The 17,227-nt window shown below is 59.5% G+C and overlaps 2 protein-coding genes across 3 annotated transcripts; one reads left to right on the forward strand and one right to left on the reverse strand.

Moving 5' to 3' along the window:
- Positions 1-15: 15 nt before the first annotated feature.
- LRRC47 (leucine rich repeat containing 47) lies at positions 16-9,987 on the forward strand. Its single transcript, XM_052653723.1, has 7 exons — positions 16-729; positions 6,465-6,917; positions 7,609-7,725; positions 8,264-8,379; positions 8,671-8,773; positions 9,008-9,097; positions 9,242-9,987. The coding sequence occupies exons 1-7, from the start codon at positions 31-33 to the stop codon at positions 9,488-9,490; spliced, it is 1,827 nt and encodes a 608-aa protein (XP_052509683.1). The 5' UTR covers positions 16-30; the 3' UTR covers positions 9,491-9,987.
- A 2,917-nt stretch (positions 9,988-12,904) lies between these two features.
- SMIM1 (small integral membrane protein 1 (Vel blood group)) lies at positions 12,905-16,903 on the reverse strand. Of its 2 annotated transcripts, none has more exons than XM_052654035.1 (4): positions 16,860-16,903; positions 16,441-16,566; positions 14,087-14,213; positions 12,905-13,832 (listed from the first exon to the last, which is right to left on the reverse strand). In XM_052654035.1, exons 3-4 carry the CDS (start codon positions 14,197-14,199, stop codon positions 13,706-13,708), a joined length of 240 nt encoding a protein of 79 aa, XP_052509995.1. In that variant the 5' UTR covers positions 14,200-14,213; positions 16,441-16,566; positions 16,860-16,903; the 3' UTR covers positions 12,905-13,705. The 2 variants fall into 2 exon arrangements, with proteins under 2 accessions (XP_052509995.1, XP_052509996.1); XM_052654036.1 differs by lacking the exon at positions 16,860-16,903 and adding an exon at positions 16,733-16,802.
- Between the last annotated feature and the right edge of the window lie 324 nt (positions 16,904-17,227).

Consider the following 17,227-nt stretch of genomic DNA (forward strand, 5'->3'; position numbering starts at 1 on the left):
GGCGGCGCTCTAGCGTCCGCGCCGCTCTCTATGGCGCCTTCCGGCCCAGACCGGAAGTTTCACCGCTTGCCCCGGAAGCGCACCGGCAGGGGCTGCGGGAGCGGCGGCGCGATGGCGGCGGCTGCTGCGGTGTCAGAGGCCTGGCCAGAGCTGGACCTGGCGGAGCGGGAGCGACGGCGGGAGCTGCTGCTGACGGGGCCCGGACTGGAGGAACGAGTGCGCGCGGCGGGCGGGCGGCTGCCTCCGCGGCTCTTCACCCTACCGCTGCTGCATTACCTGGAGGTGAGCGGCTGCGGGAGCCTGCGCGAGCCGGGCCCAGGCCTGGCGCAAGGCCTCCCGCAGCTGCACAGCCTCGTGCTGCGGCGCAACGCGCTGGGGCCCGGCCTGAGTCCAGAGCTCGGCCCGCTGCCCGCGCTGCGTGTGCTCGACCTTTCCGGCAACGCGCTGGAAGCTCTGCCACCGGGCCAGGGCCTAGGCCCCGCCGAGCCGCCGGGCCTCCCGCAGCTGCAGAGCCTCAACCTTAGTGGCAACCGGCTGCGCGAGCTGCCGGCCGACCTGGCGCGGTGCGCGCCGCGCCTGCAGACCCTCAACCTCACCGGCAACCGCCTGGACGCCTTCCCCGCCGCGCTCTTCCTCCCCGGCGCGCTGCCGCTGCTCAGCGAACTGGCGGCGGCTGACAACTGCCTCCGGGAGCTCAGCCCTGACATCGCCCACCTGGCGTCGCTCAAGGTCAGCGGGGCGGGCGGGCGAGCGGGGCAGGCCCTCTGGTAGCCGCGGTGGTCGATCTTCTCCCGGTGTTGAGCCGTTCCTCCTCGGCCAGGAAGGGCCACCGCAGCGTCGGCACCGCTGGGAAACCAGTCCACCCCCAGGTCCCTTCCCACTCGCCTGACCTCCATCCTCAGGTGGTCTCGCGGCTCTCATCACATTCTGCTCACAACTGGGTTTTAACGCTTAACACTTTGATTGTGTTTCTTGATTGCCAACTGGATGGGCTTCCCGCTCAGGTCGGAAGCAGGTCCGCAGCAAGGACTCATTGCTAAATGTTTGTATCTCCAAATATTTGCGAAAAGACAGTGAGGTAGCTCTGTGCGCGGGACCTCCCAGACAGGCAGGAAGCTGTGAAATGACTGGAATTGCATAAGGCCCCTCGTGTGATCTCACAGGATAGTTCACTTGATCCCAGCAGCGACTTTTCAAGGCAAAGGTTGTTATTCCTGTCCTACAGGATGCGGGAAGGATTGCCCAGAGTACACAGCGAATAGCTTGCAGCATTCTTTAGACTGTTCTGTCTAGGGACTGCTTGCTTGTTTTATTTATCCGGGGACCCCAGGTCAAACAATGCTGGGCTCATAACTAAGGCCTAGTAAATCTATTGAGGAAGAGACAGAAGGGCAGAGGTTGTGGTACCATGGCCTAAGTCCAGTCTAGAGGCTGAGGCTCTTGTCCTTAAAAGAGGCAGGCCTCTGTTTCTTTCACTTGTTTTCCATCCCTTTTGTGCAGTCTTATCAAATGTGTATGCAGTTTAGCAACTGACCTTTTTGCAGCGGGAATAGCTCTTGAGATGTTGCCAACTCATTTTACAAATGTCTATGTGTCAGGATTAAAAAGCAGACATCGCTTGCCGACAAAGGTTGGTATAGTCCAATCTGTGGTTTTCCCGGTAGTCATGTAGGGATGTGAGAGTTGGATCATAAAGAAGGCCGAAGAATTGATGCTTTCAAATTGTGGTGCTGGAAACGACTCTTGAGAGTCGCTTGGACACCAAGGAGATCAAATCAGTTAATCCTAAAGGAAATCAACCCTGACTATTCATTGAAAGGACTGATGCTGAACCTGAAGCTCCAATACTTTGGCCACCTGATGTAAAGAGTCAACTCATTGGAAAAGATCCTGATGCTGGGGTGACAGGATGAGATGGTTGGATGGCATCACCGACTCGATAGACATGAGATAGTGGGGGACAGAGGAGCCTGGCGTGCTTCAGTCCATGGCATTGCAAAGAGTTGGACACAACTTAGTTTCTAAACAACAACATCATTGTGTCAGGATAGAAGTCTGTGTGTGGAGGGTCACGAGAACAGAGTGACGCACACTTGCTGATGTTTCCAGGAAGGCGCTCAGGAGGCTCCTGGAACGACTCCCAGACACTGGTTCCCAGGGCTGTAGCTTCCCTAAGAGGCTCGTGTGACACATGGTGTAAGCCCTTTCTGTTCCGTCACCCATCTCCTCTTGATTTTACAGAAGGTAAAAGTTTGGGTTTGTTTTGTTTCTTTAATGTTCTGTGTACCTCTGCATACCTGCCCAGTAAAGTCGTCTTTGTTGTGCCCAGAATGCCCTCACTCAGGTCAGAGAGAATGTCTCACTGCTCCACCTCTAGTTTCCTGGCCCACCTTGTTCCCATTTCTAGACTCCCATCCATCTCTGTTACGTGAAGAGGCCGTTTCTTGGAGAGCGTCACGTCAGAGCTGCTGGGAATCTGCTTGGACTTGGATGTCCTTTGGGAGCCTTTTCTAAAGTGATCCCTCCCTGGGGGAACGGCTGCTCGAACTGGGTGAAGCAGAGTCCCTCCACCTGCTGGAGCTGCAAGGACACCGGTTTTCTCTGTCCTTCCTGCACTGTGGGGAGACAGCCGAGCTCAGAACCGGAAAGCGTGGGTTCAGTTCAGCGTCTTGTAGTAGCGCCCTGGGCTCCTGCCCATCCCCTCCCCCATGAAAACTGTGAGGGTGACCCTGGTGTCATGAAGAAAGCATGGTGACAGTACTGGTGCGTGTCTTCTGTGGCTACATAGCCGTGCCAAGGTTGTGGCTTAACACAACAGCAGTTTTCTTTGCTCCCAGTCGTCCGCTCTGGGCTGGCCCAGCTGGACCAGCGCCTCTTGGCTGCTGATGGCCCGTGTGGCCGCCGTCAGCTGCTGTGGGCTCAGCCTGGGCTCAGCTGACACGGCTGACTCCTCTCCCTGTGTCATCTCGGGACGTCTCCCGCCCCAGCCAGATGGTCTGCCCTCACGTGGTAGCTCAGGGCTCCGGAGCCGGGCCTTCTTGGGAAGCAGACACGGACCCCACAGCCCGCTGAGCCCACTGCATCCTGCTGTTTCTGTAAGCTCAGTTGGGAGTCGTGGGAGACGCAGCACGTGGATGTGGACACCTGGAGGGGCCGCCAGAGTGACACCACACAGCCCTGCTTGTCCCACTCAGCCCCCGTCCATAGAGGGCTCCTGCGAGCACCTTGGTGTCCACTCACCTGGGAGTTGTGCACCGGACCCTTGTCTCCACTACAGCCACGGGGGCAAGGAGGCTGCGCAGAGAGCTGTGCTCCCTTTCCCGGCCCACGCTGCCTGGAGAGCCCAGCTTCCTCCTTGGCCCAGCCTCAGGGCCCCCAGCCAGGCTTCTCCCCACCGGGTTCCATTACCCATGGACTCAGCCGCTGGACTGTGATGAGCCAGAGATGGGCCCCCACACAGCACTCTGCCCTGTCAGTGACCGCTCCCCAGACCCGTGGCCCTCCCGTTGGGGACCGCTGGAGGGATGGGCAGGACACACACGCCCCCAGCTGTCCTGGGACAGCACATTTGTCAGCTGAAGGAGCACCGTGTCCAGGGTTTGTCCCAGTCCTGCCAGTGCCAGGCCCAGTGTCACTCACATACAGGACTCCTCCCAGAATCAGCTTCCACAAAGAAGTGTCTTTCCATCTTTTTATTTTATCAGTTGATGCTGGAGATGGTGGGTCCTGGGCCCCTCAGCTGGAGCAGAGGGGTTCTTCCACACCCCCAGGGACAGTGTGTGTCTGTGGTCTCAGCCAGGAAGTTAGGGTCCTTACCCTGCAGTGTGGCCCATCAGTGGTTAAGTTGTAGTCTAGGATGAAGACTGGCCGTGCCCAGCCAGTGTCACCTACAGGAAGGAGGGAATGGGTGGGTGTCCTGGGAAGATGCTTTGAAGGGGGTGCCTCCAAGTGCACTTAATTCTTCCCTTGCTGATTATGCATTTCTTACCTTCTGCCCTCCTGTGCAATTGAACTCCCTGTGTGGATGTTATGTCTGGGTTTCTCCCATCTCCTGGAGCCCCGACACCGACCCCCCATCTCCCCCCAACCCCGCCCCCCCCACCCCCCAGCGCTCCTGGTCCATTTGGGAAACCTGTGGACTCTACTCCTCATCAAATCTGCGGTTTACATGGGGCTGGGCATGGCACATGGTGCTGCTGGGGTCAGTTTTTGCTTGTTAGTGGTCTCCAAGCCCCCAGAGACCTAGCAGCTGCCCAGTCCCCTCTGCCCAGGGCCTCAGGGCATGTCCTGAGCTGCCACCACTTGTTGCTCAGAAATACCCAGTGTTTGTGATTGTTGCCCTGTATGACCCCACCCCAGTACCACTGCACCTGCCCTGTGGAGACCACTTCACCAGGCTGCTGGCCTGGCATAGCTCTGTTAGGGCTGGGGACCCCTCCTGCCCCCATTCCTTGCTGGCGCCTCCCCTGCTGCTGTCTCAGGGCCTTCTCACCACGGAGGCAGATGCACTCCACTGTCAGCGGCTGTGGTTTCACGCCACAGAGGTGCCAGTGGAGTCCAAGCTGTTCGGCCAAAGCCCGTCTGGATGGCACAGGAGACCCCAAGGCTGGACGTGCAGGTCAAACCTGCCTGTGACACAGCAGCCCTTTGCCCCTGCTCACAGCCTCCCTGCGGGCACGGGGCCCAGCTCATCTGGCCCCAGCCTGGCTGAGTGTGCACTGCAGACACAGTCTAGGTGGCCCTGGCCAGTCCTCCAGAGCAGGCGTCTTCTGATGCAGGACACGTGGGCTCAGCACTGCCCAGCTGCGGGACAGGGGCATCGCCGTGTCCTATTGGGTGGGGGTGGCGGGGGGCAGGGTGTCAGAGGGTGGCCTGGAAGGGCCACGTTTCAGCCCATCTGCCCACCTGTCCAGTCTTGCCCACATGGAGGGACTGCCCAGGAGAGGCAACACTGTGACTGCTGAGGTAGCCTGCAGCCCAGTGACCACTGAGTATTCAGTCCCTGGGGACACTTGGAGACTGCACTGGGCTCACCTTTTCTGTTTCCAGGTTGAGTGCAGGATCAGAGCCTGCCTGGCAGTTGCTCCCTTTTCCCCAGGCCTCTGGTCCTGCCAGGCGGAGGCTCTTGTGCCACACACCCACCTGCCACGGCCCTCCACACTGCTGTCCCAGCCTCGCTGCAGCCTGACTGCCGAGCCAGAGGGCCCCAGACAGGAGTGATAAAGAAGGGTCCGTTTGTAACTTGGGGTTGCCTTCTGTGTAACCACAAGAAGCCCCTGCCCACCTTCCCAGCTGGTGACAACCCTGCCACCGGCTGTGGGTCTTCGGGGACCATTGTGTCCCAGTCAGGACCAGGACTCCTCGCAGGCCATGCTGGTGTGAGTGCTGCTCCCTGAGTGTCCAGAGGAGCCTGCCCGCTGGGTTGTCACTGGGGCTCCGCAGTGCTCTCACCCAAGCACTCCCTGGTCCTCAGTCCTCAGGAGGCCCCTGCCACCCATCACTGTCTCACTTTTCAAAGACCAGGCCCCTGTGCTCGCTCCAACTAAACCAGGCCAGCAAGCTTCTCTCCAGGCCACCCTGTCAAGTCCCTAAGCCCAGGTCAGGTGTAAGCAAAGCTGTGCAAGGTCTTGCCAGAGCTCCCCACAAGAAGCCATTTACTTGCAGGGCTGGATGGCCCCTGGGACAGTGGTGTGGCCAGTCTCCTGCGAGGGGCTGTCCTCTTTACCACCAACTGAGTTGTTCCTCACCTCCCCCACCCCCAGACAGCAGTGGCCCCCCCACTCCTTCCCACATCACAGCAAAGGGCCCAGAGACCTCCCAGCATTGACGTAAACGCACCATCACAAACGCAGGGTACAGGAGGATCCCCTGTGTGCTGGAAACGCCACATCTCAGCATGGAGCGCGACGCTGTCACTCATGCTCTGTTCTTTCTCTTATGTTCATTTACTTACAGACATCTTGGGGCTTCCCTGGTGGCCTTGCAATGCCAGGGGATGTAGGTTTGATCCTTGGTCTGGAAATTAAGATCACACATGCCATGGGGCAACTAAGGCCACCAAATAAAATGATAAAATAAAATTGAAAATGATAAAAACACTATCACTATTTTGTGGGAAATTTGTTTTTCATGTGAAGTTCCTACTTGTTCTTAACCAAACATTCCCCTCCTTCCTTGCTGTCTTTTTCCTCACCCTAACCGTCGACCTGAAACTGTGCTGTAGTTGACAGCCGTGAGCACACAGTGGTCAAGCAGCATTTTAGAGAGGTGACTGGCAGGCCATCCACACCTCCCCTCGGTGGACAGTTCACGTTGTCCATACTGGGCACCGGGCAGGGGCAAGTATGGCGTGTGCTGTGTTGCTGATACAGGGCAGACGGTCAATGAGGGTGGGCCTTGGCGCCTCTCATAGCCCAGCAAAAGGCCAGAGCTGGGGATCTGATGTGTCCCGGTCTCCCTCACAGACGCTGGACCTGTCCAACAACCAGCTGAGCGAGATCCCGGCAGAGCTGGCTGACTGCCCAAAGCTCAAGGACATCAACTTCAGGGGGAACAGGCTGCGAGACAAGCGCCTGGAGAAGATGGTCAGCGGCTGCCAGACCAGGTCCATCCTGGAGTACCTGCGTGCTGGGGGCCGGGGCCGGGGCCGAGGCAAGGCCGAGGGCCCCGACAAGGAGGAGGGCCGGCGGAAGAGGCGGGAGCGGAAGAAGAGGGAGAGCGGCGAAGGCGCAGACGCTGTAGTGGACGAGGCCAGCCGGCTGCTGCTCCGGGTCCTACACGTCTCGGAGAACCCCACCCTGCTGACCGTCCGGGCAAGCCCCGAGGTCAGGGATGTGCGGCCATTCTTCGTGGGTGCCATCGTGCGAGGCATGAATCTGCGGCCCGGGAATGTGCTCAAGCGGTTTCTGTCCTGCCAGGTGGGTGCCCACAGCTGTGTGCGTGGGGCGGGGAGGATGGGCCGTGGGCCTGGCGTCCTTGGGCGTCACTCCTGCAAAGCGCCTGGGTTTCCTCCCCTGACCCGGCCTGGGCCTGGGCGGGTGGGGAGAGGCCTCCATCCTGAGTCTTTGAAATGTCACTAGTGCACTCCTGTAGTAAGGGACACACTTGATCTCACATGAGATAGTATTAGGACTGTCAGCTCTTGCCAGCACGTTATTGGGTGAGTTGTTGAGTGTCTGTGACAAGAGGAATTTGTGGTCTTTATGTGACATCTGCCCAGGTTTTAAAATAAACAGCACATCCTTGCCCGTGGGAAACCCCAAGCATGATTGCGTGGCTGAGGCCACCTGTGGAAGGCCGTGCGTTCAGGGAGGGAGCCAAGCCAGGACCTGAGATCCGGGCTGGTTTTTCTTGTGAAGTCACACTTGAGCTTGTTCACTCATAAACTTAGCCCGAGATGGATCCTTGGAAGTGTTGAGCATCGTGCAGTAAGAGTTGGGGAAAGAGAAAATCCTGCTAGTGAGTAGATAACAGTTCTCTAAGGAAGGCTCCACAAGAGAAGCAGGTGGCTGGGGGGTAGCGAAAGGAGGCAGCAGGTGGGGCTGCTCCGGAGGCCAGGGTGATGGGGGCCTCACGCTGAGCGCCGCCGCCCTGGGTCCCCTGCTGCAGACGAGGCTGCACGAGGACCTCTGTGAGAAGAGGACGCTGGCCACCATCGCAACCCACGACCTCGGAGCTGTCCGGGGGCCTCTGCTCTACGCCGCCCGCCCGCCACAGGACTTCAAGGTGAGGCTCACAGCCCAGTGTGCAGTCTCAGTGTTCCGTCTGTGGCTTTAGAAAAGCATACGTGTGGACGATCGTCAGAGCATCCTGGTTAGAATGTGACCCTGCTCTACTGCAAGAGGATAAGGCAGGCTGTGTCAACAGTTATTTTCAAAAGTAAATTCCTTAAAGGAGGTGTGATTTGAAAGTGATTCCTTCACCTGCTCATTAACTTAACCAAAACTGCTGTTTACATCCCAGTTGCAAACCCCCTGATCTGGGGCTGACTGCAGTGTGTGTTGTCCTGTCAAGGTCCTGCTCCTAGTCTCTGTTCCTACATGAGGCATTGCGGGCCCCGGCAGAGGAGGGTTCCCCAGGGATGGCTGCCTCAGAGCCACAAGTGTGGGGATGCACTTGTGCCTTAAGGGGTTTCAGGTTCAGCCCCTGGGGTGACCTTTGAAGGCACGTGTCCACACGTGGCGTGGAGGGAGGGCTCTCAACCAGCTGGCCCTCTGGCTGGGACCCACAGCACCAGGCCAGTGTGAAGCTCTCCCCGTTGTAGATCATCCCCCTGGGGCGCCGGGAGGTCAAGGCCAAGGACCTGGTGCGACAGCTGCAGCTGGAGGCCGAGGAGCACAGGAAGCAGAAGAAGCGGCAGAACGTGTCAGGCCTGCACAGGTTGGCAAGGGGACTCTCACTCCTCCCCGGATTCACTCTGGGGGCGCTTACACTGTTCGCACTGTGTCTCCTGGCTTCAGAGAATCAGTGCCTGGCAGGGGTGTCATCTGGGGAAGGGTGGCCATTGGCACATCCACTAAGTGCCTGGGACAGAGGCCAAGGCAGGGGACAGCCGGGCCCACCGGCTGGGACTGGGCCCCTTGGAGGCCCAGGGAACGTGCCCTTGCCCTGACAGAGAGCCCCCTCCAGCCTGCGTTTAGGCCGAGCCTGAGACTGTGTGTGCTCGACCAGGTACCTGCACTTGCTGGACGGGAAGGAGCACTACCCCTGCCTCGTGGATGCAGACGGCGATGTGATCTCCTTCCCACCGATCACGAACAGCGAGAAGACCAAGGTGGGGGCTGCTGTCAGCATGAGTGTTTCTGAGGCCACGTCACGTGTCTCATTCACCTGCGTCACTGCTGGCGTCTGTGGCCGCCCACGACTCACCGTGTGTGCTGCGCTCCTCGGGGGGCCATGTCTGGGTCCATGTGCCACAAGGGGTTTTCTGCAGGAGAGACATCAGAGCTGAGGCGTCTGCTTGTGATAACTTGGTTCTTTCCTGAAATCTTCCCAATTTCTTTTTAAGATTAAGAAAACCACAAGTGATCTGTTTCTGGAAGTGACGAGCGCCGCCAGCCTGCAGATTTGCAAGGATATTATGGACGCGCTCATCCTGGTGAGCCAGCCCTGCCCCACCCTGCGCATGCCACCCACCAAGGCACTGGCTCCACAGGACTGATGGCCCCATCCATGGCCCTCTACCATGACTTCCCTGGGTTGGCTTTTCTCTCTCGATTAAGATGATCTTTTTCATTTGCAGAAAATGGCAGAAATCAACAAGTACACTCTGGAAAACAGAGAAGAAGGCTCCCTCTCGGACCCCGAGTCTGACGCCGTCTGTGGACACGGCTCGGACCCCAAGGCGACTCCAGGTGCCGAAGCGACAGGGAGCACCCCGCTGGTGGTGGAGCAGGTCCGGGTGGTGGACGAGGAGGGGCACCTGAAGGTGGTGTACCCATCCAAGACGGACTTGGACTTCGCTGCTGCCCATGTGACCGTGCTGCGCTGATGGCCAGGCTGCCACCTGAGGCTCCCAGGTTGCGCCATCCACCGCGCCAGCTCCTCTGGGCTTCCGTGGGGTGGTATTAAACAATTCTTCACCTCGGTGTTCTTAGGATATATGCACCCTCTGTTTAGTTCTCCATCTGGCCTGCCGTCGGGGGAGGCCACAGTGTCCGCCTTCACAGCCGGAGTGACTGCCAGCGCTCTTTATGAAGTCACTCAAATGTTGGAATTAACTGCTCACAGGGTTCTGCAATCATGTAGACACACAGCGAATCACTGTATTCAGGGGGAAAAGGACACCATAATTGGTGTGAATGTTCAGCTCTAGGTTGAGAAGCTGAACCCTGTGTGTGTTACTGAGCTGCACAGTTATTTTTCTACGATTCAGGGTCTTTTAAAGTCCTCTGGCGCCAGCACTGCAGCTTAGAGACAAGGGGCAACGTCAGGGTCTCCAGGTGCCGTAAACCGTCATCTTTTTATAAAAACTTTTTTTTAATGTGACCTTAGAATTGGTCCAATCATTTTTCTTGCTAGTGCTGCTGGATGCTTTGGGGGTGGGCTGCAGAGCCTGCCGCTGAGTGACAGCCCTCCCCCTGCACTGGCCAGACCTGGGGTGGGGTGGGGGTCACTCTTGTAAACCAGCACCACCAGGTGTCACTCCTGAGTCTGGAGGACGGTGCGCAGGTTTCCCACCACAAAACAGGCTTCCCGGCGTGGACAGGGCGGTCAGCCATGCTCAGCTCGAACCAGGATGAGCTGATGGTGCCTGGAGAGATGTGAGGCGCCTGACACTTGGAACCACGGGGCACGTGCCCTGAGAGGCTCAGCATCACCCAGCCTTCTAGGTGATTCCAGCTCCACCTGGCAGTTCTCAGACTTCACTGCTCCAGGAGCAGCCGGGACGGGACAGTGGGACCCGCCAGCTTCCCCATTGTGGAGGGACACCGTGGCTTCTCTGCTGTTTGACCTGCGAAGGACAGTTAGTGTGTTTTGTCAGAAGGACAGTTTTGGGGAGGCAATAGCGAGAGCCCCACCAGACCCCAATGTGCAGCCATCAGCAGCAGAGAGGCCCATACCCCGCACACAGGGCCTGCCGCACAGCCATATGGGTTTCCCAGGGCCCAGCCAGCCCACCTGGAAGGATGTGGCAGGGCTGTCTTGATACCCAGCCCAGCTCTGCAGTTGCCAGCATGACTGCCAGTCGTCAGCCCTGGGGCAGCCACACTTAGCCAGGCAGAAGAGGGCGCCCATGACTGTTCCCCAAACCTACCGGATGTCTGCCTGGGTGCCTCCACGTTGTCACTCTGTGACCTCTGGCTGTCAAGGCTGCTGACGCCGTGGCTGGGATGGGCGCGGACATCACAGCAAAGCCCTTCAGGGAGCTCTAGGCCAGGGCCACAGCCAAGCTGCTCCCTTGGCTCCCAGCTGGCTTCAGCGGCCACATGTCACCAGATCTGGGGCCTCCCTGATGGTGGGGAGGCTGCCAGCCCTCCGCTCTTCTGGGGCAGCTTGATTGCGTGTGAAGTTTGGAAACATATTTAATGTACAGCAGGAAAACTCTGGTGTTTTTGTCAGTCCAGCCCTCTAATAAAAAACGTTTGATAAGAACATCTGGGCTCCTTCCTGGTGAATCCTTCCCAGGATTTCTGGAGGAGGGTGTGGGGAGTGTCAGTGGGAGAACTGAGGACCAGGGTCCCCCTGGCCACAAATAGCAGGACACAGTTACCACCTGTCACAGGGGCCTGGCCCAGAGAGGCTGCTGCCCTCAACCCCACCCCGGTCCTGGGAACCAGCTCCTGTGGCAGTGCGCAGAAGACCCCCACCCAGGGACAAACATGAAGGAGTCAAGTTGCTGGGACCCCAGCAGACCACCCCAATCCTAACCTGCTGAGGGAGGGGCCAAGCCCTTCCCTTCTCCCTACTCCCCCAGGGCTGCCGGGACATGGCCTCCACCCTGGCTACGGAGTCCATCTGGGGCCCTGGGCAGAGGGGTGGGGTTGGGGGGAGGGGTCTCAGGTAGCTCGTGTATGTGTGTGTGGGGGGCGGGGTGTGTGCCCTGTGTGTCCCTGCCTGCAACCCCCACCATGGGCCAGGCACCCAGTGCCAGCAGAGCCCAGGGGCCGAGGTCACAGAGCATCCATCAGGGTGTAAACTGGTGGCCCCAGCTCTCCATTCTGAGACCCACTGGGTCATGGGGGCACACGGGGTAGGGCTGGCCAGACCCAGGCCAGACCCAGGCACTGTGTACAGCTGCCTGCTGGCAGCCCCTGCCCACCTCCCTGCCTTGCCCTGGGCAAGACACTCCTGTGCATCAGCAGACTTGCTTCTGTGGTGGAGGGAGGGGGCTACCAGAGGAACATGGCCCTGGAGGCTGCAGGCCATCTCAGAAGCCAGGGAGGCCAAGCCGGCCTCAGAAAGAGGGAGTAGGGTGCAGGGGACAGCCAGGGTGACTCCTCCCTTCTGTCCCGCACCATCGCCCCGCTCCTGTCCAAGGCTACACCAGGCCTTGGGGGGTCCAGCCCCTGTACCCGTGGACTGGACTGCTGACCACTTAGAGCCCAGGGAGGCCACCCAGCCTAAATCTGCCAGGCTGGTGGCCCCTGCCCACCTCCCCACAGTCCCCGCCCCAGTGCTAGTCCTGAGATGGCCGGAGGGGCCTCCCAACTGGGGCATCAGAAAGAGGCCAGACAGGTGTGGGTCAGCTGGCGCCCCCTCCCCTAGTGGTGGGTGGGGATGGGGGGGGTCTCTCTGGAGATGGATGCTGAGGCCCCAGAGGCCAGGGTGCTGAACAGACCCTCCACCACGGCCCCTTACCCTGCTTTCCTACCCCCTGCAGCAGGCCTTGCTGAAGCATCACTGCTGGGGGAACCCCCGCCCAGCAGGGAACTCAAAGCCAAAGGGTCACCTGGGTGGTGCAGCCCCACCTCATGCTCACCTGACCCAGGCCCGCAGCCAGTCCCGTGGGGTCTCGGCCCTCCCTGGCTGCTCAGCCTCCAATACCCAGGTCTGCTGAGCCCATGAGGGTCCTGACTGTCCTTCATCTCCTGCCTTCAACTCTAGGGTGAGGACACTGTCCTAAGATGGTGTTTCTCACAAAGGTGCCCAGAACAGGAGGGCCCAAAGGCAGGGAGACGCTATCTGTGGTCAGGAGACACAGGAGTAGGCCTGGCCACATATGGAAACTCAGCCCTGCCCCATGTTCTCACCTCCCGCCAGAGGGCCTGGCCAGGACTGGGTGCATCCCAAGGCCAGAGCTCAGCGAGAGGCCTCCCAGCCGCCGTCCAGATGCCCTCCAGCCAGTTTCACATCAGTCACGCCTCACTGCGGAGGCCCACAGGAGACACCATCATCCATGTTTTTGTTCAACAGACATTTAATGACCACCTCCGAGTGCAGGGTCTGGGCCTCCCACAGGGTGTAGGTGGAAGGGCCAGGCTCCTGCAGAGCCCACCCGGTGGGGTGGACAGCCCCAGGGAACACGCCCACGTTCCTGGAGGGACAACACAGCAGTGGGTCTTGGGCAAGGGCCGAGGCCCCCTTCCCCCTCTGCCCAGAAAAAGACTCAGCCCCTGGGGAGGGTGGATGGACAGAGAGACATACATACCCCTGCCCTTAGAGGCATCCTTCCACAGCGGGAGTCAGAAGGGCTAGAGAGGGGAGGAGCTTGCAAGGCGGGACACAGCCCCACTGGAAGCCCACCCAGGGAGGACCCCAGTAGGGAGAGAAGGGAGGTTTGGGGGCCCTGGGCTGCAGGCCTAGCCTGGGTGTGTCCTGCAGTCAGGTTGGGACTGGTCTTCCAGTCACGTGGGCCCCTGGGTGGGTATGCGCCAGGCATGCATGTGTGTGCTCCCATGTACCTGTATCCCTGTTTGGCTGTATGTCTGTGGGTGCCTGTGACAGCTGTGCACACCGGTGTCCATGCGAGTCCCTGGAATCTGTGCATTGGTGCAAGGAATGCCTGTATACATGGCGAGGGGCTGTGTATACACGGGGGGGCTGTGTATAAAACAGGAGGGGCTGTGTATACACGGGGGGGCTGTGTATAAAACAGGAGGGGCTGTGTATAAACGGTGGGGGCTGTGTACAGACAGTGGGGCTGTTATACAGGACTCTGGGTACACCATGGTCTGTGTAGGCAGGTGGGTCCATGCACATGGAAGGGTTCTTGCACACAGGGTGTCCCTCCAGCCTTGCACCTGGGGGTGTGTCTGGGCAGCGTTTACTTGCACTTGTGCACGTAGTAGCCAGTGACGTAGCCCAGGATGAACACGACCCAGAAGAGGGCCATGCCCCCCAGCACCTTCATGGCGATGCCCAGCTTGCCCAAGCACAGCTTCTGGGAGACCCTAGAGTGAGAACCGCAGGCACGTGAGCCCCGGGCAGCCCTGACTGGAGTGGGGCTGGGGGCTGGGGGAAGAGGAGGAGCAGGCCCCGGCAGCAGGGCAGCCTGGGCACTCTGAACTCAGAAGACAGGAGGGAGCAAGTGAAGGAACAAGTCAGGGAAAGTGTGGGGCCCGGGTCTGCGGATGTGGTGGCTGCCAGGAAGGACAGGAGGGGTCTGCATAGAGCGAGGTGGGGCCCCTCCTTCCTGGCCCCTCACCTCTGCCAGCCTGAGGCCTCCTCTGTGCTGGGCCCGCTGGCCACATGGACTTCATCCGGGTGACTGTTCTCCCACCTGCTGTACCTGATGCTACTCTCCTGGGGCTCCATCATGGGGGCACAGGGTTCTGGTGGGAGAGACAGAGGGTGGACTGAGGCCTGTTCTACCCCCAGGGGGCCAGTGGTCAGGTTCCATGTGCCATTGCTTTTAGGGTGAGGGTCTGCCTGGGGGGTGGGGCCAGGGCAGAGGTTCACTGAGGTGGGCTGGCTCCTTTGTGTGCTCACTCAGTCATGTCCAACTCTTGGCGACCCCATGAACAGGCTCCTCTGTCCATGGATTTTCCAGGCAAAAATACTGGAGTGGGCTGCCATTTCCTCCTCCAGGGGATCTTTCCAACCCAGGGATCAAACACATCTCCTGCGTCTCCTGCATTGGCAGGTGGATTCTTTACCACTGTGCCACCTGGGAATTTCTTCCCACATCCTCTCATCTGGCTTTAGGGATGCGGAATGGTTAGGCCACTTGCCCAGGGTGACGTGGGAGGAGGCAAAGAGGGAATTCCAATAGTCTGAAAGTCTGCCAAACCCTGCCCTCAGGAATGTGAGAGGCTGTGTTTCCACCAGCTTGCTCCGCCCTGGGGGTCAGGCAGACACAGCTGCTGCCACCCTGGAGGGCCCTTGGCTGGGGTCAGGTCACCAAGCCTGATAACAGCCTGACCTCCTCCCATTCCTGCCAGATAAGGCCCCAGAGCCTTCCCTGGAGGCTGGGAGGCAAAGGGCTGGCGCCTGCAGAGTGGCAGGCCTGAGGGCAGCTGGTAGGGCTTGGCAGCAGTGGCAGTAGCTGTGAATTTTGGCCTGTCCCCTCCCTCACCTACTGCTATACCCTGCTGGTGGTCAAGGGGCTTGAGAGCCCCGTCTCTTTTAGAGGCCTGAGACTTTGCTGCAAAAACCTGACCTGTCTTCCAGGTAATCTGGGACACAGAGGCTTAAAGGCACAGTGAGCCACTTAGCAAGAAGCCAACCCAGAAATTATGAAAGCAGGCGGTTCTGAACCCACTTCAACCCCCTCCAGGTTCAGTTCAGTTCAGTTCAGTCGCTCAGTCGTGTCCGACTCTTTGCGACCCCATGAATCGCAGCACACCAGGCCTCCCTGTCCATCACCAACTCCCGGAGTTCACTCAGACTCGCATCCATCGAGTCAGTGATGCCATCCAGCCATCTCATCCTCTGTCATCCCCTTCTTCTCCTGCCCCCAACCCCGCCCAGCATCAAAGTCTTTTCCAATGAGTCAACCCTCCAGGTTGCCCTTTCCCAAATCCAAGACTCAGAGGATGAAGGAAGGGAGCTTGTCTCAAAGCCACAAAGCCTGTTCTTCCCGTGGGAGCCTGTGCTCTGGGGGCAGCCATGCAGGCCAGGTCTCAGGCCCCAGGGAGGCCAAACATTTGTTGACTGTGGGTTCTGCTTTCCCACGGTGTGTCCAGCAAAGGGGCTCTGAGCCAGCTTGGTGCGCTACCTAATGTCCACCCCTCCCTCCTGTGGCCAGATCCCCTGTCTTGTTCCAGGCTACAGTGTCCCAGCCCCAAGCGATGCTCATGAGCTAAGACAAGTTTTGATTGCTGCTTTGTATGGCATCACCGACATCAATTTAAGCAAGCTCCAGAAGTTGGTGATGAACAGGGAAGCCTGGCATGCTGCAGTCCATGGGGTTGTAAAGAGTTGGATACGACTGAGTGACTGAACTTAACTGAACTTCCCATGACACCTGCATACGAGCAAGGTGCTGGAGAGCAGCAGGAGCAGGAGGCTTTTGCTTTTGTGAAAGAGAATAGCCACCTCCTTCTCTCTTCCTTGATGTGATGGCTGGAGCTGAGCAGCCAATTTGCAGCCTGGATATCCTGCAACACTACCCGGTGGTGCTGAGTCTTCAAATGCACACCCACTGCCCACCCGTGGGTTTCTTGGTGTGAGGATGGCCAGCCCAATCTGCTCCAGCCTGGCATAGTGGGGTCCTGGTATTTGTGATAGAACGGGTTCCTGACTGATGTGGACTGTGGCCCTCAAGTCAATCTGGCTGGACAAAGCCACCAGAAGCTGCTGATGTGCTGGAGCCAAGGTCTGAAGGCTTCGCTCACTCATCTGTAGCAGCCTGACCAACCCACACGTGATGGCCACAATGTCACAGGACCCTGGGGCTGTGCTGCCTGGCAAGGACACCTGCTAAACCCTGGAAGCCTCACTCCCAGGGGTACCACTGCCTCTTGGGAGTGTGTGGGGACAGAGTTCTGGGCACACAGGGACTGTACATACATTAAGACCCCTTCACCCCAATGCACTTCCAAGGAGCCCACAGCTTACAAGAGGAGAGTCTTGACGTCAGGGATTGAAGCCTCTGTGATCCAGGAAGATGGTTAGAGCTCAGGCCAGTGAATCTCACCTCCCAGCTCGCAGTTTGGGGTCTGGGGAGTCTCAGAATTCTCCAACCTTAAAGAAAGAAAAAATAAAGAAAAAGTGAAGAAGAGCAAGAGTAGGGAAGGGAAAGGGGCTCTGGGGCGTCCCAAGCGGCCAGCAGGAGCTGGCCCGGCAGTTGGCCTCGGGGGTCTGTGGGCCGGGGGACCATTCAACCCCGCCCCCACCCCAGCAACTCCACTTTTCCGGGCCGGGCGCTCGCAGGCCAGGGAGACCGCGGCCCCGAGGGCGGGAGGCTGTAGAAACCAAGCCCACCACCTCCTCCCACTGGCTTCTCGAGGAAGCTGCACTCCGACCCCGCGTCTCACCTGGCCCGACAGCCCCCAGCGGCTCCGCGCCGCAGACGTGTCCCGGGCCGGAGTCGGGCGGGGCTTAGAGGGGGCGTGGTCGGGTGGGTGGTGGGGCCTGAGCGGGGGCGGGGCCGGAGGCGAGGCGGTGGATGGTGGGATCTGGACAAGGGGCGGGGCGTTGGCTCGCTGGGTGGGGCCTAAACGGGGAGGTACCTGGGGCCGTGGGTGGGTGGCCGCAGGACTCCTAACACAGGGATGGGCCGGGTGGAGGAGAGGGGCGCTTCCCGGGGGCGTGATGGGGGCGGAGCAAGCCAGAGCCCCAGGCCTTCCAGGAGTCGCGTTCCTCAGGGGCCGCAGGGGCCGCAGACCGCGCCGCTCCGCGGTGC

The sequence above is a fragment of the Budorcas taxicolor genome, chromosome 16 (assembly GCF_023091745.1).
Source record: "Budorcas taxicolor isolate Tak-1 chromosome 16, Takin1.1, whole genome shotgun sequence".
In the NCBI taxonomy this organism is placed as follows: Eukaryota; Metazoa; Chordata; class Mammalia; order Artiodactyla; family Bovidae; genus Budorcas; species Budorcas taxicolor.